We start from the raw sequence: 24,201 nt of genomic DNA on the forward strand, positions 1-24,201 counted from the left end.
AGGTGTGGCTCTCTAATTTTTATAAAAAATCATTACGTTGTTTTCTCAAAGATAGATCCCAAATAGGGAAAAACTTAAACGTGTTTGTAAAAGCAAAGCAATCTTAGCGGATTCATTGGTGATACCTGCAGAATTACAAAGTAAGCAAGGCAACATGGGGCAAGAAGCACCTTCAAAAAAAACAGGGGGGCCCGAGAGATAGTACAGTGGGCAAAGTGCTTGCCTTGCATGTGGCAGACCTGGGTTCAATCCATGGCACCCATATAGTCCCCCAAACATCTCCAGGACATGATGCCTGGGTGCAGTTAGCAGTAAGCCCTGAGTTTCGCAAGGTGTTGACCACAGCCCGCCCCCCCCCCAAAAAAGGAAAAACAATATGATTCATCCTTCCTCTTTGATTTATCACTGTGTGAGTAATTTTAGGAAAAGTGAAAATCTCTGGGACTTGGCCGAGGCAGAACTAAGTGCCCCTCCCAATATTCTTATTTTCTCCCATGCATTTATTTAGATCAACAACTGGGGGGCTGGGGTGCATGTTTTGTATGCAGGAGGCCCAGGACTGATCCCCATGGTGCATGATACCCTGAGCACCACTGAGAATGACCCCTAATCACAAACCCGGGTGTAGCCCTTGAGCCCCACCACATGTGGCCCCCAAATCAGACAATAAAATAAAATAAAATAAAATAAAATAAAATAAAATAAAATAAAATAGGGCTGTGGAGATAGCTTGATGGGCAGGAACACACGCTTTGCATAAAGGACCCTGGGTTCACTTTCCAGCAGTGCACTAAGCTGGAAGTAAGCCCAGAACACTGCAATGTATGACCTTCACACCTAAATAAAATAAATTAATAAAAAATTGTGTCCTATTCAGAGGTAAATAACAAAGCAATACCCAGCAGAGAGCGGTGATTTGAGATACTCACATACCTTCTCTTATTATCTTTGTAATTTCTGGTGGCGACATCCCTTCTTTCATTTCTTATTTGAGCAATTTGAGTCTTCTCCTATTTTGTCTTTGTCTCTTAGCTAAAGGCTTGCCAATTTTATTGCTATTTCTAAGAACAAACTTTGTTATTTTACTCATTTCTACACTGCTCCTTGTGTCCTTTCTGTTTATGTAAGGTTTAGTTTGCTCTTTCTTGACTTCATAGTTTCTTAGGCTGAAAAACTACTGATTGGAAAAATTTCTTCTTCAATACAGGCATCTTCATATATACAGTTCCCTCTAAGCACTGTGTTAGCTGCATCCCATATAGTTCAGTATATCTTGTTTTGGTTACATGGCATTCCCCAGGCCTTTACTAATATATTATTCCAGATCTTTGTAAAGAACACTATAGAGCATTTTGCATTAAGTGTTTCTAAGCTGATATTTATTAGATATTTCCTAAATTTAGGATATTTTCTAGACTTTAGTTCTGGAGTGGCTTTCCTTTTCCATTTCTAAACTATTATTTCACCTATTCTTTCTCTTTAAATGCTACTGATTATTAAAGCACGGAGAAATATCTGTGAAGAATAAGCAGGAAATAGGAAGCAGTCACTGAAATTTGGGGGAAAGAGAGAAAGTTAGATACTTTAAAAAACAATATAATTCATCCTTATTAACTGTTACTCTTTACAAAAAGTAATTATTAGAGCATAACGAAAGGTGACTATTTTGATCCTTCTAACAAGATAAGTCTCTACGATTTTTCTTGTCTAGTCAGTAAAAACTATACATATACATATTTTGAACACTTTGCCACCTAGGAGAGTGAAGTTAGTGACTGTTAAGAAAGGGAAGTCAGCGACTCACTTTATTGTGTTCATAGAGAGGTAGACTAAGAGCTACTATGAGGAAAATGTGGCCATTTGTTTTCTGTTATATTGGCCATGTAAATGGGTGCAAACTCATTCTTCATAGAGTTCAAATTTTTAGAATGACTTAAAAATCAAATCAAAAGTATTGCATGAGTTTGGGATTAACTCATTTAAGAAACCCACTCAAGGGGCCGGAGCAATAGTACAGTGGGTAAGGCACTTGCCTTGCAGGTAGCCAACCTGGGTTTGATCTCTGGAAACATATAAAGTCCCTGATGCCAGCCAGGAGTGATCCCTGAGAACAGAGCCAAGAGTAAGCCCTGAATGGCCCACCCCCCCAAATTTGAAGACTTCCTAAAAATTTCAACTCAACGAAGTAATAGTACATTGGCAACAGTTCCTAGACTATCAAGGTCTACTTTGGACTGGGACTAATTGAGATGAATTAATTGAGAGAACTGCTATGCATCCAGAGAAAGTTGGTGTTCAATAGGTTAGGTCTGCTCATTAGTATTGTTTTGGTAGGAATAATGATAGAGCTCTAAGGAAGACAAATAGATCTCACCATCCTGCAAGATGGTCATCTGGAATACAGAAAGTTAGCTTGCTCTATTGAAGATTTGTGGAATCCTTACACATGATATCATTGTCTAGGCCTCCAAACGAAAGCATACTCTTTTTTTTTTAATCCCGGGTTCCAGAAAAATTTAGAAAAAGATTTACTAATCTGGGAAGAAAAGGGGTGATCTCTCCTTAATTTGACATCTATATGGTGGTCAGTGTTTGGGGACTGTATCGTCTCATGGAGAAGAAAGAAAAATGAGACACCTAAATCCTTATGGACAGAAATTAAATACTACCTGAGTCACAGCAGAGAAGAATGTCAGAGGGAAAAAGAACCACAGAGAGAGATTAATCCATGGGAGGAGCAGTCTGTTTGCAGGTGGGTCCGGAACTCAAATATAAGTATCAAAGCAACACTAGGAAAAGGCAAAGAAAATCAAGACACACTTGAGAATCTTACCGCCAGCATATATAGAGGCGTACACAATTCTACTTAGGATTTAAGTTACACTTTTTACTTAGCACTTCCACAGAAACATTGCGTCATACTCATAACAGGAAAAGGAAGTCCCTTTAGAGCAGGATTTCTCAATCTCAGCCCTGCTATTTGACGCTTGATAATTCTTTGTGAATTAGCCTGTGTGATTTAAGGTTTTAAGCAGCATTTCTGGCCTTGCTCCACTAGATGTCAGTCACACGACTACCACGGGGGGGGGGGGGGGGCAGGGGGGAGGAGGAGGGGGGATAGGAGATATGGAAACAAAAATGCCTATTGATGTTGCCAAGGGTATTCATCCAGTCCCTGGAAAAAAGGGATGGCAAAATGGCAACTGGTTGAGAACAATTCATTAATATATGTAAGAGACAAATAATGATTGATCCTCCTTCTCTCATGCTTTTTATGGGAGGGGGCTTAAGGTGTACTCCTAGCTCTGTGCTCCCTAGGGATCACTCCTGTCAGGGCTCATGGAACCGTAGAGGATGCGGAGGACAGAATTCCAGTCAGCTGTGCGCAAGGCAGGCACCCTACTTGCTCACTACAGATCAGTCCCCATCTTGGTTTCTCTAAGCCAGCAAATTATCAAATTAGTATCAAGCTGACAAGAGCGGAAAAAGTTTTATAACATGTATCTGTCCTCTATACTTGGAGAAAACTGGCAAAACCGAGTAATTCATCCAAATGGTTTAAGTCACCTCCTTAAATGCTTTCAGCTAAAAATCAAGGATGTTGTGGAAAGGAGCAAAAGGGAAGGCAATAGTGAGTTACCGGGAAGTCAACAAAAGTATGACTGTACTCAGACTGAAGTTGCTGCCTTCTCCACTAGGGAGAGTTAAAGAGATTGAGGCTTCAGGTAAAAGTTCAGAAGATTAGGTCTAAGGCCAGGGATATGGCTCAGAGGGAACACAAATGCCTTGCAAGCATGAAATCTGGGTTTGATATCTCGAACTGCAAGAAAAATAAAACAGAAGTCAGGTCTCCTAGTATAGGAGGAGGCTCCTTATAAATGTCTCTTATCAAAAGCTACCTCCACTTAGTGCCCACAGTACCTCCTAGGAAATTAGCCTTATATGAAAGAGACCGATCTCCATTACAACATTTCAAATAATTATTTCAGACTAATTAGTCCTATTGGTTACCATAAAATTTGTTTTTTTTTAAAAAGAACAAACTATAGAAAACAAAATTAAACAAGGAAGGAAGGGAGAGAGGGAGGGTGAGAAGGAGGAAGGGAAAAACCTGCTTAGATGGCCAGTAGTAAAGCACTTGCCTTTATGTGCTGCTTTTATGAGACTGGAAGGAGGGAGGGAGGGAGGGAGGGAGGGAGGGAGGAGTGTAGAATTAAGGACATTCTATTTTTATTTTATTTTATTATGATTTTATTTTATTGCTTTTTGGGTCACAATCGGCAATGCACAGGGGTCACTCCTGGCTCTGCACTCAGGAATTACGCCTGGCGGTGCTCAGGGGATCAATCATATGGGATTCTGGGGATCGAACCAGAGTCAACCACATGCAATTGCTATTGTGCCACTGTGCTATTGCTCCAGCCCCCAAGGAAATTCTATTTTTAATAGAAACCACACTGTCACTGTCACTGTCACTGTCCTCCCGTTGTTCATCGATTTGCTCGAGCGGGCCCAGTAACGTCTCCATTTTGAGACTTGTTGTTACTGTGTTTGGCATATTGAATACGTCACGGGTAGCTTGACAGATTTTACTGTGCTGGTGAGATACTCTCGGTAGCTTGCCGGGCTCTCTGAGAGGGGCGGAGGAATTGAACCCGGCTCAGCCGGGCTGGCTGCGCGCAAGGCAAACTCTTACCGCTGTGCTATCACTCCAGCACACCCGTTTAATAGAAACCACAACTTGCAAGTAAACTTTAAATCACTCAGGTGAATTTTGAAGGATAAGCCGTGTAGAACAGGTCTTCCCAAGACATGTCATTTTGGCATGTGGCTTATTTCAAGCTGAGATTAATCAAGGCCCCATAGTATCATCAGAACTGACAACACTCTCTTAACTCCCAATAAGAATGCAAATTGGGAGTATTACCCAGAATTAAGGTTTGAGGTTTTTTTAAACCAAAAATAATCTTTTTATCTAGAAGACCTATCTATACTGCAGAGCCAACATCTCATTACGGAGATGGATCTTTGTCTTAAGCCCCTCTCTCATCGTGGTGACCCCCTCCTCTCTCCTTGGAGTCCCAGACCCCTATTGTGTTCCTTAGCTCAGGATATTAACTCATCCTCCCACCCCTCCCACACATACATTGACTTTAGAATATACATCTACCAGTAGCAGATTCTCCACATCCAATTAAATTGGTTGTTTTCTTCTGCTAATCGGTCTGGCATTAATTTGACTTCTCAACTAGCCTGAGAAGAAACTCTGGGAGGTAGGCAGAAATTCCCTCTTCTCCTCAACAGTTCTATCTGGGTAAGATGAAAAAAAAAATGGAAGATAATTCCGAAGCAATCTAATATTTGAGTGGAAAAGTCCTTTAAATTGTGTTTCTTTTAGACCAGGTAACAATGAACAAAATTTGTTAAAACAGAGTATGAAATTCTACTTTTCTAAGATTTGACTACTGTTAAAACTAATCTCACGTACTGCTGAATATTCTTTTTTTGTCCCATCTCAATTGTAGCTCAGTCTGGGCCGGTGAAGTACCTCAACAGGCGAGGTGCATACTTACATGAAAAAGACCCAAGTTTGATCCCTGGCACTGTAGTTAGTCCCTGAAAAACTTCTTGGACTAACCCTGAGCACTGAGCCAGTAATAGCCTCTGAGCACTTTCAGGTATGCCCCCCCCAATCAAATGCATTATAAACCAGTTAGCTAAAAATTATTAAACAGTACTAATATTTGAAATAAAATATCTTGTCGTGGCTAGAAAGCTAATACAGGGACTTGCCATATATGCAGCCAGCCCCGGTTTAATTCCTAGCACCATATATGGTCCCTCAAGCACCATTGGAGTCCAGGAGTCACCCCTGATCACTGAGCCAGGAGTAATGTCCTGAGCATGGCTGGATGTGGCGAAAACCAAACAAAAACAAATCACAAAAACGTCTTGTAAAGCCAGCAGAGTATGTATTAAATATTCACATAAAACCTCCAGAAAAACTTAATGTCATACCCTAAATTTAAAGTCATTATAGATGATATAAGATCTGTATTTGTTTCTTTTTTTCTTTTATTTTGCTTTTTGGGTTACCCGGCGATGCACAGGGGTTACTCCTGGCTCTGCACTCAGGAATTACTCCTGGCGGTGCTCTGGGGACCATATGGGATGCTGGGAATCGAACCTGGGTTGGCCACATGCAAGGCAAAAGCCCTACCCACTGGGCTATCACTCCAGCCCCTGTATTCGTTTCTTAAAACAATGGCTACCTAGGCCTTTAGAAGAAAAATATGCATTAAAAACTAAAAGGCACATTGTCACATGTTGAAACAACAGGCCTGCTGAGGTCCAGGCTAACAAGAGGCCCTTGGTTCTCTGCAGGCAAGTGCGATGTGAGCTATCCTGACATGAAACCATCTCTGTAGTGCCCAGCATGCCCACGAGGCCGGCCTCACCTGATTTGTCTGAAGAGTCTTCAAATTCCACAAGGAAGGAATAGCCATTGTTCCAGATGTGCAGGCAGGTAGTCGGATCATAAGAAATGGTGAGGGGCTTCAAGCCTGGATCGTAGACACTGTCCCTCCACCGGATGTTGATGGGTGACTGGCGGTCACCTGCGGGAACCAAGTCCACGCTCTCCCATAGTGGATGCACTGGGAAAAGCATATTAGGGCTGTTACCAGGGCACTTGCCATCAGGGTTCACCACCCCCCTCCTCGAGTTTCCCTTTGTGAATAGCCCGTCCCAGCCTCACACAAGCAGAAAGTCTTTTTCCTTTTGACTTTTTGTTTGGTTGTTTTTTTTTTTTTGCTTTTTTGGTCATACCCAGCAATGCTCAGGGGATACTCCTGGCTTTGCACTCAGGAATTACTCCTGGCAGTGCTCAGGGGACCATATGGGATGCTGGGAATCAAACCTGGGTCAGCCATGTACAAGGCAAACCCCTTACCTGCTGTACTATCCCTTCAGGCCCTCCTTTTAACTTTTATCAGAGTTTATTAAAAACTTTCCAAGCAATACATGCTCAGAATAAAAATCAAATACTACGGAAGAATTTAAAATGAAAAAACCCAAGATTTCTGATACCATCTTTTTAAACTCTACTCTTATCTCTAGAAGCAAGGTTTCTCTTTTTGCTGTTTAAATTTTTTATTTTTCTGATTTTCTGGTAAATAACTTCCTAGTATTACATAATGTTTGAACAGTAATTTCTTGACTTATTAACTTCAGACAATTTTTAACAATTCCCCATTACAAATGATAAGGATTTAACTACCCCTAGCTTACCATATGCTCTTGATGCGACTTTCTTAAAGTGCTCCCATTGGTTTAACTCATCATTTTGGAAAGTATACTTTTTCAATTTTTTTCTCTCATTACTGTACACTTTGCATTTGATCCCTATTTTTTTTCCACACCCGGAAATGCACAGGGGTTACTCCTGGCTTTGCACTCAGGAATTACTCCTGGTGGTGCTCAGGGGACCATATGGGATGCTGGGAATCGAACCTGGGCCGGCTTTACGCAAGGCAAACACCCTACCCGCTGTATTATCGCTCCAGCCCCTTGATCCCTACTTTATTATATAAATTAGCCTAGTCTTCCTTCTCAGAAGAAAGTCTTAAGATCCAGTCACCAGGGGGCTACAGAACTGCTTCAGCAGAGGACAGTGTAGATAAGGGCACCTGCGGACTGCTCCAGTGCCTCAGTTTACTTTGCCACCGAGTCTAGAAGCAAGGGTTTTTTTTTAAAAAAAAATTTTAGTATTTCTGATTTTCTGGTAAATAACTTCCTAGCATTAAATAATGTTTGAACAGTAATATCTTGATTTATTAACTTCAGACAATTTTTAACAATTCCCCATTACGAAAGATAAAGATGCAGGGAAGCAAAATTTACTATGCCAGAATATGCCTCTTTGGCATAAAGATTATTTTACACTATCATTTTTTTCAGAAACAGCAGAATTAGAAAATCTAAAAATAGTAGAAGTTACTCTTGTTAGAGACATTTTTTAAAATTTTTTAAATTTATTTTTTTATTAGTGAAACACCATGAGGTACAGTTATAGACTTACACATTTTTGTACTTGGGTTTCAGTTATACAATGATCAAGTACCCATCCCTCCACCAGTGCCCATTCTCCACCACCACTGATCCCAGTATCCCTCCCACCACCCATCCCCCCCATCCCACCCTGCCTCTGTGGCAGGGCATTCCCTTTTGTTCTCTCTCTCCTTTTGGGTCCTGTGGTTTGCAAAAGAGGCATTGAGTGGCAATCATGTTCGGTCTAGAGTCTACTTTCAGCATGCTTCTCCCATCCTGGGAGGATTCTCCCAACACCCTTTATTTGGTGCTCTCTTCTCTACCTGAGTTTCCTTTTCCCCTGGCACGTGTGGCTGGCCTCCAAGTCATGGAGCAAAATTCCTGGTTCTAATCTCAGCCACTCCTGGGTGTTAGTCTCCCATTTTGTTGCTTTATGTTCCCCAGATGAATGCAATCTTTCTGTGTCTATCCCGCTCTTTTTGACTCATTTCGCTTAACACGATACTTTCCATGTAGTACCACTTGTATGTAAATTTCATAACTTCATCTTTCCTAATAGCTATAGTAAAGTGGCAGGCTATAAAATCAATACCCAAAAATCCATGGCTTTCCTATACGCAAATAGGGAAAGAGAAGAAAGTGACATGAAGAAAACAATCCCATTCACAATTGTGCCCCAGAAAATCAAGTACCTGGGAATCAGCTTAACTAAGGAAGTAAAGGACCTGTACAAAGAAAACTACAAAACGCTACTTCAGGAAATAAAAGAGGACACGAGGAAATGGAAAAGTATCTCCTGCTCATGGATGGGGAGAATCAACATTGTCAAAATGGCAATACTTCCCAAAGCACTGTACAAATTCAATGCAATCCCTGTAAGGATACCCATGACATTCTTCAAAGAAATGGAGCAAACACTCCTGAAATTTATATAGAGACATTTTTAAGGAAAATACCCATTTCTTTTTTGCCTGGTTGTTTTTTTAGGGGAGGGGGGCGAGTCACACCCAGCAGTGCTCAAGGCTTACTCCAGGCTCTGTGCTCAGGGATTACTCCTGGCAAAGCTTGGGGGGACAGATCAGGAAACCCACGACACATGGTAGCCCTGTGTCCAGTGTGGCTAGTTTACATTGAGATGTCGGACATACGTAAAACACCTAGGGACTTTGAAGACTTAGCAGAAAACAAAGACTACAAAATATTTCACTTATAATTTGCCTATTTATTTCAGGTTTAAAAAATAATATTTTAGATATAATGGGTTAAATAAAGTATATTCCTAAAATTAATTTTATCTATATATACCATATTAGTAAAATTAACAAGTGAAATAATAATTTATCCTTTTTATAGTGTCAGGGATCAAATCCAGGTCAGCCTTGTACAAGGCAAATGCTCTACCCACTGTAATATTGCTCCAGAACTCAGGATTTTCCCATTTCTATTCTCCTTTCTCTCTGCACCAGGAATGGAGGGTGAACACATTTCCAGAAACTGTTAGCAGAGAAAGCAAAGATTTAAATCTGCCGAGCAGGGCTGCAGAGAGAGCTCAAAAAGCCAGTGTGCATACATGGAGCACAGGAAGCCTGGGTTCAATCTTCAGCACCACAGGGAACAACTCCTGAACACTGAACCAGAAGTCCCTGGGCACTACCAACTCAAAAATAATTATTTCCAAATTATTTCTTCCTTCACCTTGTGTATGACCACCAGTCGGTTTAGCACCCTTAGACCCCAGACTTCATACCGTCTTCTTAGGTGATTTTTCTCTTCTCTGTCCCTTTGCCCCCATTCTGTCTTCCCAGAATCTGGTACTGACATTTTCTCCTGTCACTTAGATTTTTTTCTTCTTCCAAATGCAGAGTGCATTCACTCTCATACCAGGTAGCACCCAGTCATTCCTTAAATAATGTGTATTTGCTTTATCTGTTCCAGGACGTGAGTCAACTCTCGGCTGGTGGGACCTGCACCCTGTCCTTTCTCTCCAGCTGTGGCTGAACTTGTACCAGGTACAAAGGAGGTACTTAACACTTATTCTGCTGATGATAGAGAAAATCAAACAGTCCATACCAAGACTCTACCCTTGCCTTATACGCAGGCAAGCAGGTTTGTTCCAGAAAAAGACCTACCCAGCTCCGAAGGTCAGTTCAAGCCTTCTTCGACAAATACATGGCACTCAGCAGCCCTTTGTCTACTATTATTTCTGTTTCACTCCAACCACTCTCCAGACCAACCCACGGACCGTGGTAGCCCTGTGTCGAGTGTTGCTAGTTTACATTGAGATGTCGGACATACGTAAAACACCTAGGGACTTTGAAGACTTAGCAGAAAACAAAGACTACAAAATATTTCACTTATAATTTGCCTATTTATTTCAGGTTTATAAAAAATATTTTAGATATAATGGGTTAAATAAAGTACATTCCTAAAATTAATTTTATCTATATATACTATATTAGTAAAATTAACAAGTAAGTAAGTAAAGTAAGTAAGTAAAGGCCCTCCCGTTGATAGTCGATTTGCTCAAGCGGGCCCAGTAACGTCTCCATTGGAGACTTTGTTGTTACTGTGTTTGGCATATCGAATACATCACAGGGAGCTTGCCAGGCTCTGCCGTGCGGGCGAGATACTCTCGGTAGCTTGCCGGGCTCTCCGAGAGGGGCGGAGGAATCGAACTCGGGTTGGCCATGTTGGCTGCGTGCAAGGCAAACGCCCTACCGCTGTGCTATCGCTCCAGCCCAAAATTAACAAGTGAAATAATAATTTATCCTTTTATTTATTTTTTTTTGTTTTTGTTTTTTGCTTTTTGGGTCACACCCAGCGATGCTTAGGGGTTATTCCTGGCTCTGCACTCAGGAATTACTCCTGGTGGTGCTTGGGGGACCATATAGGATGCTGGGGATCGAGCCCAGGTCGGCCGCGTGCAAGGCAAATGCCCTACTCACTGTGCTATCGCTCTGGCCCCCTAATTTATCCTTTTAAAACATGAAGTGGACTAGGGAGAAAGCTCAAGGGGTTTTGCATGCAGGTGGCCTGGGTTTGATCCCAGGAACTGTGTGGCTCCCTACCCACTGCCAAGAATATCCCGAAGTGCTAAGTCAAGCACTCCTCCTTCCCTAAGCACTGCCAGGAATAACACTCAAGCACCACCAAGTATGGGCCCCAAACCAATAATAACTTAAAGCGTGGCTATTAGAAAATACAGACTTGCCTCTATGGTTCCTACTTGTGGCTCACACTCTATACCATAGAGACATTGTTGGTCTGTGTCCTTGAAGGACAGACCTCCCCAGCCTGTGTAAAATAGGCTACCAAAGACTAGTCACTTTGCTTGTTCCTTTGATTTGGGATCACACCCAGCTGCACCCAAGGCTCACTCCCGGCTCTCTTCCCAGGGGTCACTCCTGCTGGAGCTCAGGAGACCAGATGTGGTCCTGGGGATCGAACCCAGGTTGGCTACGTAGGAGGCAAGAGCTTTACCCACTGTGCTGTCTCATTGGCCCATCAGAGACTTCTCATTGTGGCAGTCTGATTATTTTGAACTGAGGTTGATTGAGACCCTGTGAACCCAAGAAATATGCTTACCACTCACTTAACCTAGCAGAAAGCAAATTGAGTATATTGCTCAGATTTACATGATCTCCAGAAATGGCGTTGCTATGAGTGAAAGCTGTCTGTGTGGCAAGGCAAGCCTCTAGTCCCAGAGTACAGGGTCACTTCATCATGGCAGTCCCCCTGCCCTCTCCTTGAGGTCCCAGTTCTCCATTCTATTCCCTACTTCAAGATGAAACCTTCATTTTGACCCCATTCCCTTTAGAACTAGTAACCACATTGATTTTCCACATACACACAATGAATTTTGTCCTTTTTCTCCTACTAATCTGACTGATGTCATTCGGATGTCTAGGTCAGCCTGACGGGCACCCAACGCAGTGGGGAGGAACTTCCACTCCACCCCTGCACCCTCACTAGCCTTTTCTCCTGTTTCTTGTCTCGTACTGTTCATTTTTTTTCTTCAGACTTGCTATTTCCTTATCTAATCAAGGACCATCCCTCTAGGTCTAGGCTTAACCTGAGTGCCCAAGAACAGATGACTGGTTAAAGAAACTTTGGTACATTTACACAATGGAGTACTATGTAGCTGTTAGAAAAGATGAAGTTATGAAATTTACATACAAGTGGTACTACATGGAAAGTATCATGTTAAGCGAAATGAGTCAGAAAGAGCGGGATAGACACAGAAAGATTGCATTCATCTGGGGAACATAAAGCAACAAAAAGGGAGACTAACACCCAGGAATGGCTGAGATTAGTACCAGGAATTTTGCTCCATGAATGGAAGGCCAGCCACACGTTCTAGGTGAAAAGGAAGCTCAGATAGAGAAGAGAGCACCAAATGAAGGGTGTTGTGAGGACCCTCCCAGGGTGGGAGAAGCATGCTAAAAGTAGTCTATAGACCAAACATGATTGCCACTCAATGCCTTTCTTGTAAAACACAGTACCCAAAAGAAGAGAGAGAGAACAAGGGGGAATACCCTGCCACAGAGGCAGGATGGGACGGGGGGGGGGGATGCTGGGACCCGTGGGGATGGATGACGGGCACTGGTGGAGGGATGGGCACTTGATCATTGTATAACTGAAACCCAAGCACAAAATGTGTAAGCCTATAACTGTACCTCATGGTGTTTCACTAATAAAAAAAGAAAAAATATATAAAAAAGTAAAAAAATAATAATAAAATCTCAGGGCTAGGAAAAAAAAGATACACACATCGTCATTTTGTTGAGGAAAGTCTCAGATTCCTAAATTGTCCTCTTCCAATATCAAGACTGTGTAAGAAGCACTTTGCCGCTGAGCCCCATTGGTCATGGCAAACACTTGCAGGCAGTTAACATAGCAAGAGACTAAAGCACACATTACCTGGAGGGGTGGAGGGCGTTCAGTTCCAGGGCTATTAATTAGCTCAGGCAGAGGAAACTATTGCTGAGCCTTCAATTCAATTCCATATAGATCTCAACCCAAAGGTTTTTTTTTTTGTTTTGCTTTTCGGGTCACACCTGGCAATGCTCAGGGGTTACTCCTGGCTTTGAACTCAGGAATCACTCCTGGCAGTGCTCAGGAGACCATATGGGATGCTGGGAATCGAACCCGGGTCAGCCGCGTGCGAGGCAAACGCCCTACCCGGTATGCTGTCACTCCAGCCCCTCAACCCAAAGTTTTTAAAGGTGATTTTAATGTTAATGGAAAACTCAGTATGGAACATCCTGAGTCTAGATTATCCAAAGCTTATCACAGTTGTTGGTAAAAGTATTACAAAATAAGATTTTTAACTAATACTCTCGTCAGGTGTAATCCTTGTGTGCATAGTCAGGAGTAAACCTTGAGCAAAGCCAGGTATGGCCCTGAAACAAAAAGACAAACAATAGGGAGGGATACTGGGAACATTGGTGGTGGAGAATGGGCACTGGTGGAGGGATGGGCACTCGATCATTGTATGACTGAAACGTAATCACAAAAGTTTGTAAGTCTGTAACTATACCTCATGATGATTCATTAAAAATTAATAAAACGGGTTAGAGTGATAGTACAGCGGGTAGGGGGTTTGCCTTGCACACAGCCGACCCGGGTTCGATTCCCAGCATCCCACATGGTCCCCTGAGCACCACCAGGAGTAATGCCTGAGTGCAAAGCCCAGAGTAACCCCTGTGCATCACCAGGTGTCACCCAAAAAGCAAAAAGAAATAAAAAACAACAATAATAATAATAATAATAATTTTTTGCCAGTGATAACAGGGAAGGGAAGATCAAGATGCACAAAGCAAAAGCAAAGCATGACTGGCCCTGTTTTTCTTAGTAACAGGATATCTGAGAAGAGAAGTTGATTAAGATAAACCACCACCTCTCCAAGCCACCACTACATTTTTTGGTCTCACTGAAAGGAGTGAGCCATTCTAAAACAGATTAGCCTTCTTCAGGCCTTTAACTTTCACTTTTTTGGTAAAAAGTAAAACTAATGACTAAATGAATATGACTTGTGTTTCCATTTTAAGCCTTTGACCACAAATTGCCAGTGTTGAAAACAAGCCAGTCTGGGTAGGATGTGGGCCCGCTGGTAGGAAGTCACACCCAGCAACAGAAATTTATTATGATTCTGGTCAATTTATTCTATGTAAATAATCAACACACTGAAAGAAACACATACAACTGAAAAGAATAATGTTAGTAGGCAATTTCAAGTACTAAGAGTTAGCCAGGCTAACTTCAGTGATTTACAACCATTTACCTTTACCTGTTTGTGTTACCATCTTTTAAATAATAAAAATATGAAAAATCCCTCCTTAGGTGGACACATAGGAGCCGGGGAGACAATACAAGAGGCAAGGCTCTTTCCTGGCATGTGGCTGACCTGAGTTCGATCCCTGGCACTGCATCTGGTCCCTGAAGGAGTGATCCCCGAGCCAAGAGTAAGCTCTGAGCACTTCTGAGTATGACCTCCAAACCATTTTTTTAGAAGAATGCACAGTTATTTATCGTCTTACAACTCAAACTTGACTCTCCACAAATACACACATGAGCTGCCCCTCCTATCATCTCCATGTTTCTGAACCTGAGAAAATTCTGTCTTCCAGATCTAACTGGGTAGTGTCTGTAGATAATATGGTTGGTTCAGCTCAGGGCACATCCTACTGGCATCCAGTAGGTAAAGGGCATTGTTGCAGTGACTCATCCAATAGTGTACTGCACAGCTCTATTACCGAGACAATAGAGGGCAAACCCCTCCTTTCCCAGCCAATTGAATCCCAGTAGAGAATCTCCTCACCCCAAGTCAGGACATGGACTTGGATTTCAGGAGGGGAAAGGTTTCAGGGAAGGGCCATTTTCTGCCTCATTTGATCTGCTGTTTTTCCAGCATAGCACACACTGAGAGGGTTGGTCAACTACAGTTCACTCATAATTTGGGACGAGGAACAGTGTCTTTCAGAGTGAGAAGCTACTGAACTGCTCACAAACATTAACATGCAGCTTTCAGAAAAGGCCTCCAGAAATCATTCACAGTCTGTGGACCAGCCTTAGCAAAAAAGCCCATTGTTAACAAGAAACAATAAAGAACCATTTCCAAAGTATCTGAAACTGGGCCATCTCCTTCGTCCTATTTCTGGCTGAGATCTTTTCAACGTCTTGAAAATTGGTCAAGAACAGAAATTTCCACATTAATTTTCAAAGACAAGTAGAGAAACAATCAACGATTCTCACAGTTATTAAAGCATATGATTCCACTCTGATAAGTCACTGACATCAGAACACTTTTAACACACTCAACTATTAGGAAACACTTGACAGCCTTAAGGCAGCCATGTACTTACAAGCTGGGTTCCGGCTCCGGGTTTTGTAAGTACAGGTATAGAGGCTACACGGCCTCACTGGCATGAACCTTGGCATCTGGAACTTTCTCCATAGCAGTTTCACTGGATCCACTTGAAGAAAGACTCTCAAGCTAGTCATCACTTTCATCTCTTAGCTGAAATCTTGGTCAGTTCGTAAATACCTTGCAGGAACCGAATAAACTGGAAGCGGAAAAAAGGATGGAGAAAAAAAAACTATAAACAAGAGTTTTCAAATCAGGGGGAAATCCCAAGGCAGCTCAACAACATTCAGAATTCTAATACACAGGGGTGGAAGGGGGAAGCCATAAATGAGAATCAATAAATTATTCATGTTTGTTCGAGTCACATTCAGTGGCAGGGTCTGGGTGACTAACTCAGGTGCTTAACTTTCTCTTAGGGTTGGGAAATATTAGAAGCCCAGAGAAATTATTTCCTCTCTGCACCGAAAAGCAAAGCCTGCTAATATTACAGCTCCTTAAAAAGTGACAAAACCTAACTTACTGCCTGAAATCCAAACGAATTCTCCATCATAATATCGTATGTATTTAGAAACGAAAGATTAAACCTCCCAGGCACTCGAATGAAAAAAAAAATAAAAGCAATCCTCATCTGGGTTGCTTAAGAAAGCAAGCTAGGGACACCCTGCCAAAATCGTCACAAGCAGTTTTGAAATCTAAGCTTAAATATAATGTGACTCTTTGCCAGCTGTGGGTGTAACACTATGTCCCTTGAAAGTGGGGGAAGTGGAAGTTAATCCTGAACTAACGTACGCTCACTCTGCCTATTCCTTTGTGGCTGCACTAATGACCTCTTTAGCTCTCAGATATTCGCAGCAAAAGAGAACGCTTTCCAAGGCACTGTGGTAATACTAACTTTGAATGACGCCATCCCCATACAACGCGCCCCTATTGCTTCTTCCATTTGTTCTAGAAAGGGCCGGAGTTATAGTACAGTGGGTAGGGCATTTGCCTTGCATGTGGCTGACCCAGGTTCAATCCCCGGCATCCCAAATGGTCCCCTAGGCCCGCCAGAAGTGATCCCTCAGCCCAGAGCCAGGAGTAAGTCCTAAGCACGGCCGGAAGTGGCCCCAAAACAAAATAACATCAACAAACAAACAAAAAACCCAACCAATAAGCCATAAGTCCTAGAAACTACTATTACTATAGGGGTGGGGGAGGGGGAGAGGCAGACAAGGTAGGAAATGAGAAAACTTTTTTTCCTGATCATATACCCATTCCACTGTAGATTTCAAAGTGCTCTGCATGTTCATTGCAGACACATCCAGACAGCTGCTCAGGGCACCGTCTCAGCAGCCATGACCTAGCTGCATGACCAAACCCCAGCCCAGAGAGCCTGGTCCTGAGGCTCTCTCAGCCTCTCCGGCACCTGGTGCTCCTGTTGGTCTTCCAACACATGGGATGGCCCTTAAAATGTCAAACTTGACCTCTGGCTAGCCCCAGGGCCTATGCGGATGCTTTGATTTCCCTGAACCACCCTCCCACCATTGGCACCTACTTAATTTCTGCTTAGTCTTTTATTGATTTTTTTTGTTTTTGCTTTTTGGGTCATACCCAACGATGCTCAGGGATTACTCCTGGCTCTGCACTCAGAAATCAATCCTAGCAGCGCTCGGGGACCATATGGGATGCCGGGGATCGAACCCGGGTTGGCTGCGTACAGGGAAGATGCCCTACCGCTGTGCTATAGCTCCGGCTCCAATTTCTGCTTAGTCTTGATGATAACATCCTAGAAGCCTCCCTTGACCATGCCCTCTCCTTCTGAGCACACAGCCGGTCCTGTTCTCGGTGTCACTGCCTATCATACGGCAGGGGAATGAAATACTTGACCAGGAATATGCGCTACATCTTTGACTGCCCAGCCTCGTAACAGCATAATGGTAGGGACCATGTCTGAGAGCTCATCTCAGGAATGCAGTTCTTGATGAGAACTACAGGAACAGCCTGAGTAGCTACCCTGGTAACAGAGAGGATGGACTCCCAGTTTCTAGAGCCCCGAACTGAGAGCTGAATGCCAAATAGGTTCTCAGGCACCACTGAGGGGGTTCCCTCTGCCTCCATCCACCCTGGTCCATTTGCAGAGCTGTGAATGCCTGTGAACACATTTAAATGCTTTTTCTTGAAAAAAGGATCTCATTTCCCTCCATATAAGATCTGCAGGACCACAATGTCCTTCCTGATCTTAAAGAGGAAATTTCCTGAATAGGAGCTTAACCCAGTCCTACAGGAAAGGTCATTTTTCCAGGAAATATTCACTTCTCAATATTTATTGTCACTTCTTTGCTTCAGGTGGTGAGGTGGATCCTAATATACAAAGATACATAAAGTCCTTAAGATGGAATGAAGTTTTGATACATCTATCTGTAATGCAAGGAACCTTGAAAATGCCATGTTTAGTGAAAGAATTTAATAAAAAAAAATGATATCCCAGGGGGTATGGTGCTGTCAGCAGGTCAATCTGTACCTGTGAGGCGAGTGCATCAGCAGCCTGATGGCACCGTCAGACTTTCAGATACCCCAAAATTGCTGCTGTGCCTTTGGCCAGACCCCAAAAACATGGGGCAAAGTTTATCAAGAAAGTAAATGGCCAAAAGTTAGGTATGTGGGAGACACACCCACAAACCACCTCCGGCTCAGCTATATAATTGGAGGCATGGCCTCTCTGGTTCCTAATCGAACAGCTTAACCGCTATGATCCCAGAGTCTCAGAAACGAATCTCGGAACCCAAAGGCTTTTGGCAGAAATGCGTCCTGTTCCTGCAGTAGGTTACCGTGGCTGGGCCACTCCAGGTGGGAATAGGTTTTGTGCCTTGGCCTATTCCCCTTGGTGGCCCAATGACCGCCATCCTCCAGAGGCTACTGGACAGTCAGGTTTGGGCCTGCAGTGACGAGACATGCAGGGCCTCACCAGATGGGAGTGGAACCGACTCTTTCCTCCCCATTCCAGCAAAACCCCTAGACGCCACCTACAAACGTCCTCTCTGGCTCCTGATCAAGCTGATTAATGGCCATGATCCCAGAGACTCAGAAACAAATCTCGAAACCCAGTGGCTTCTGGCAGAAATGCATCTGAACCGCATACAAGGTGGCCGCCGCCTCAGTGCTTATTGGAAAGCCAGGTATGAGCCGGCCGTGATGGGGCAACTACAGTCTCATGGGAAGGGAGGTGGTACCAGCTCACCCTTCACTCCCTACTGAGGTCACGAGTTGCCCCCCACAAGTGGCTCTCCAGCACAGCCATAACACCAGACGGACAGAAACCAATCTCGTAATTATCTGGCTCTTTGCAGACACCCAAAATCATTATATGATTCTCATAACCAGCTATAAAAAACAAAGTATTTCACAATGCCTTTTCAGCAATTCTGATTGTTGGGGGGTAAATTCTAAACAATAATGGTGCATCTTTTGTCGAAATAATGAATGTAATCAATGTAGAGAAGAGTTAAGTGGAAATCATCTGCCTCACAGGCATTGGGAGGGGTGGGAGGGGGGTATATTGGGGTTCTTGGTGGTGAAAAATGAGTACTGGTGAAGGGAAAGGTGTTTGATCATTGTATGACCGAGATTTAAACCTGAAAACTTAGTAACTTTTCCCACAGTGGTTCGATAAATAAATATAAGAAAAAAAATGATATCCCATTTTGTCTGATAGAATAGGAAAATCTTAAAATAGAAAAATCTAGAGAGGAAGAAAGAAGTTTAGTGATTGTCGAGGCTTGGGACGGGAAGGAAAAATGGGAAATATTTGAGTAACGATTGTGGGGTGTTAGAATTGTTGGGTACTAGATAGGGATTCACTGTGAATGTGCTGACTGCCCTTGAATTGTACAGCTAAAACAGCCAGTGTAGCTAATTTTATGTTATTTGAAATATACCTCTATAAAATAATGAATGTGACTTGGGGGGTGGAAACACACACCAAACCAGTTCTTATCAGCTTGTTGTTCTTCCTGGGACCAGGCCTTCTGCCAAGGAGGCTTCTCAACACTTTGACCTTGACTGGACGAGGGGACGGGACGGGAACACACATGTCACTTAGAACTGGAACTCTGTTTCTTACGAAAAAGAGTGAAAGAAATTTAAAAGCGCATAATGGGAGCTGGGGATGGAGTTCAGCGCCAGGGCACATGCCTCCTCCCCTGGACGAGAGGATTCCATCTGTGGCACCACCACCCCCCGTTTCCAAACTTCAAAAGCACGTGATGACTCCAGTAATGCTGAGCAGGGAGGCAAACATCCCAAGTCCCCCCTTTCTTTCTCTTTCTTTTTTTTATTGAATCACTGTGAGATAGACCCTTACAAAGCTGTTAATGAGTAGATTTCAGTCATACAGTGTTCCAACACCCATCCCTCCACCAGAGTACGTTTCCCAGCACCAGTGTCCCCAGGTTCCCTCCCATCACCCCCAACCCCTAACCCCAACATGCCTCTATGGCAGGCACTTCTCTCTCTGTCTCTCTCCCTGTCTCTGTCTCTGTCCCTGTCTCTGTCTCTGTCCCTGTCTCTGTCTGTCTCTCTGTCTTCTTTTGGGTATTGTGGTTTGCAATACAGACCCAAGTTCCTCCTTTCTTGGCCATATAGTTCAGTGCTAGAAGTGCTCTGTGAACTCCCTCTTCTTGGGGGTACTCCACCCTCGATCCTGGTAGATGTGCTGGGGAGGAGGAGGCCAGCCTGAGGGGGAATGAGAGGGGTAGCCTACGAAAACAGGGAGCAGAATTCTCCCTAGCTCTTCTCTGCAAGAATAACTGGGGGGCTCCTGGCAGAACCCCATCTAGTTGGCTCTCCACCGTGTGGCTGGCCAAGTGCTGTTCGATGAATCACCCTGGAGGAGTTCGCCAGCCTTTCAGCTTCGGGCAGGGCACCCTTTGGTCCACATCACTTTGCCAGCGAATGCACTGAACTTGCATGTTCCCTGTGAGGGAGGCTCCTCTCAACTACAGGCCTCACCCCTACCTGGGGTCTGTGAGCCAGTGGAAGTAGTGTCTGCATTGTTTGAAATTCCCCAACTCGGTTCATAACCCCTGTGTTTATGTGAGTTTACATGGAGCGATTTTTGGACGGGGTAGGTACACATCCAAATGTCCCTGATTCCAGGTTTTAAATCTAGACTGTCAATGAACTTTCAAGGTTGTCTCTTGAGAGTAAGAAGGAAATTGTCTGCCATAGAGGCAGGGGGTGGGGTGGGGGTGGCGGGAGGGATACTGGGGACATTGGTGGTGGAGAATGTACACTAGTGGAGGGATGGGTGTTCGATCATTGTATGACTGACACGCAAACATAAAAGCTGTGTAACTGTATCTCACGGTGATTCAATTAAAAATAAGATTGTCTCTTGAAAGTACCTTGAGCCAAGAAGGGTTCCTTCTTTTCAATCCGTTCACTAACTGAATTCACTGAGAAGGCTTCAAGAATAATTGACTACTGGCCATCCCAATTCAAAATCAATTTTGATTTTGGTTTTGTTTCTTATTTTGGAAAACTTCAAACTTACACTGAGATGTATTGTATTGAAACCAATCACATCCCATTTTAACAATACTCCATTTCAACCAATTACTTGTGTATGGCTAAGCATGTTTTCTTTCTATGCATGTTTCTTTCTAAGCATGTTTTCTTCCCTCCCATCTCCCATATCTCTGGATCACTGTGAAACAAACCTCAGAGAGTATAGAAACATAGCCATAACTTTATTTTTTTACTGGAAAATATCCTCAAAGATGAAAAAAAGAAAAGAAACTATTGCTCAGACTCAGCTTCTTCTCTGTCAAAATTCTCTGTAAGAATTAGCTCTGGTGCAAGTTTATTAACAAAATATGAAACCTGTCTTTCAAAAGGAAAAGCACTGTGAAAAAAAACCCGAGTAGCTTTTGTCAGTGCCTACCTACCTAGTTTACAGTGTAAACATTTCAAATTGTCTCTTGATATTGTCAACCTCATTTTATTTATTTATTTTATTTTTTTCTTTGGCTTTTGGGTCACACCCAGCAATGCTCAAGGGTTACTCCTGGTTCTGAACTCAGGAATCACTCCTGACGGTGCTCAGGGCACCATATAGGATGCCAGGGACCGAACCAGATCAGCCGCATGCAAGACAAATGTCCTCCCTGATGTACTATCACTCTGCTGCCGCCAATCTCATTTTAAATGAGAACTTGCACAAAAAACGTTATACTTCTACTGTGGGGGCGAAAGTTCAAAGGGCGGCAAGTACATATTTTGCATGCAGGAGGTCCACTTTGATCCCCCAAACCAGATGGTTACCTCAGCACCAATGGGTGTGCCTCCCTAAACAAAAAAAATATGCTTTTAATTTGAGACTAGTTCAGTGTGTATAATATCTCAACACAGTTAAACTGAATGTTACGTGAATGTTTAAGATTAAGACATACAACACACCCTTGGTAAACAAGAATCTAGATCAAGAGGAATAGGAAAAATAGTTGTCCAGTAACACTATAGAAGTAGATTCTATACTTCAAGTGGCACAGGAAGGCCTGAGAAAACTCTCAAGAGTTGTTAAATAACATATAAAAAGAAGTTGATATTACTCAAATTCAGTTTACACAAATGCTACTCATAGTGTACTAAAACAATAGTTTTTTACTTTTTGTGTCTTGTGTGTGTGTGTGTGTGTGTGTGCTCTTTTTAAGACCATGACATTAAACTATGGCCACTAAATAGGGTTCCCTCTGGTAGAATCTGTTGGCCTGTAAAATGAAATTTCCTGAAGTGCTAAGAGATGTTTGGGGAAACAACTTGTGCCCTGCTTCTCTGCTGTCTTTACCTGACTTCCAGTCCTGCACTGAAACAACAGTGAACACTGCCCTCCTGACAGGAGCATGCTGGTGTGAAGAAGGAAGGACTGTGCTTTCGCCCCTGGCCCAAGGGGCTGCAGTCAATGAGGAAACTTATGCAGAGAAGTCACTCCTTTCTTCCCGAGAGATCATTTTATTGAGGAAAAACATGATCTCATTTTAACCATTTGCAAATGTACAATTCAAAGTCATTCGCCATGTTCTGCAATCATCGCCACTATTTACAACCACAATTTTTCATCTTTCTCAATATAAATTCTATAGCTATTGAACAATGACACCTGATCCTCCCTCAGTCACCTCTACTCTACTTTTGGTCTCTATAAAAGGTAAAGGTAAAGGCCCTCCCGTTGATCGTCGATTTGCTCGAGCGGGCCCAGTAACGTCTCCATTGGAGACTTTGTTGTTACTGTGTCTGGCATATCGAATACTCTCGGTAGCTTGCCGGGCTCTCCGAGAGGGGCGGAGGAATCGAACTCGGGTCGGCCATGTTGGCCGCTTGTAAGGCGAACGCCCTACCCGCTGTGCTATTGCTCCGCCCCATGCGTTTGCTTATTCTAGATACTTCCTATTAGTGGAAATATAGTTCTGTTTTTGGCTTTGGGGCCACACCCAGCAGTGCTCAGAGCTTACTCCTGGCTCTGTGCTTAGGGATCACTCCTGATGGATGATGCTCAGGAGACCATATGCAGTACTGGGTATTGAGCCCAGTCAGACTGAGTTCAAGGCAAGTGCAATACATGCCTTACCCACCTTACTATCTCTCTGCCCCCTAGGAATTATTCTTCATTTTTCTTGAATCTGCCTTCTTCACTCAACCATCAACCTTACCCATAGGGACTCCTGGTGTCTACCTGAATCCATGGACAATCCTAAAATGTGCCATACACTTTCTTACACGTACATAACTATGACACGGCAAGATATTAACAACAGACAATAAAGGTAAAGGTAAAGGCCCTCCCGTTGATCCTCGATTTGCTCGAGCGGGCCCAGTAATGTCTCCATTGGAGACTTTGTTGTTACTGTGTCTGGCATATCGAATCCATCACGGGGAGCTTGCCAGGCTCTGCCGTGCGGGCGAGATACTCTCGGTAGCTTGCCAGGCTCTCCGAGAGGGGCAGAGGAATCGAACTCGGGTCGGCCATGTTGGCCGTTTGTAAGGCGAATGCCCTACCTCTGTGCTATCGCTCCAACAACAGCCAATAACAAAGTAAAACTTAAAGTACACCAAAAAAAGTGATAAAAATGTGGTCTCTCTCTCAAATTATCTTAACACATATTATATTTTCCAATCTTGTTTGACACTGGGTTACTGAAACCCTAGAAAGCAAAACCAAAGATAAGAGAGGGACTACTGCACTTTTAATTCAAAGCCAGATGTGATAACAGTCTAACTTAATTCAAGGAGGGTACAGCAGGCCGAGGCTCCAACTTTCCACAGTGAGGTGATGGCATTTGAACCATGCAACTCAGGACAGAACCCATTTGGGCTCGGGCCACATCCAACAGTGCTCAGGGGTCAGTCCTGACTCTGTGCTCAGGAGTGATCCCTGGTGATGCTTGCGGGGGGAGACCAGATCTGGTGCTGGAGATTCAAACCAGGCTCTCTGGATGCAAGCAAGCACTGTCCCCTCCATACTATCTCTCTGGCCCCCAAACAGAGACTATCTTAAATAGGTAGCAAAGGCATAGAGGTGGACAGGGCTAATGAAAGGTATTAAGAGAATATTTGGGGGTGGGGGAAGAGGTTCTGAGGAGAGATACAGAACTTTGATTCAAGAATCAATCCCAGTGTCAGAGTAGGCAGGCAAGCAAGTGGGAAAGGATTCATCTTCTTGCTGATGATATGGATGGGAAAAGAAACCAAGGAATTCCCAGGACAACAATGCTAAGCACAGGACTGTCAACAGAAGGGGCAGGCTGGTTTGT

The 24,201-nt window shown here is 43.3% G+C and overlaps 1 protein-coding gene across 2 annotated transcripts in view; it reads right to left on the reverse strand.

The window, feature by feature from the left end:
* CA5B (carbonic anhydrase 5B) overlaps positions 1 to 24,201 on the reverse strand; it is a 120,595-nt gene that overhangs the window by 12,017 nt on the left and 84,377 nt on the right. The window contains exons 2-3 of one of the 2 annotated variants that reach the window (XM_056131207.1): positions 15,414 to 15,614; positions 6,459 to 6,656 (exon numbers count right to left, since the gene is read on the reverse strand). The exons of the other annotated variant lie outside the window; for it this stretch is intronic. Coding sequence (XP_055987182.1) covers positions 6,459 to 6,656; positions 15,414 to 15,561 — 346 coding nt within the window. The 5' untranslated portion in view covers positions 15,562 to 15,614. The remainder of the gene's footprint in view (positions 1 to 6,458; positions 6,657 to 15,413; positions 15,615 to 24,201) is intronic. 2 annotated transcript variants of the gene reach the window in all.

The sequence above is a fragment of the Sorex fumeus genome, unplaced genomic scaffold (assembly GCF_029834395.1).
Source record: "Sorex fumeus unplaced genomic scaffold, SorFum_2.1 ptg000086l, whole genome shotgun sequence".
NCBI lineage: Eukaryota > Metazoa > Chordata > Mammalia > Eulipotyphla > Soricidae > Sorex > Sorex fumeus.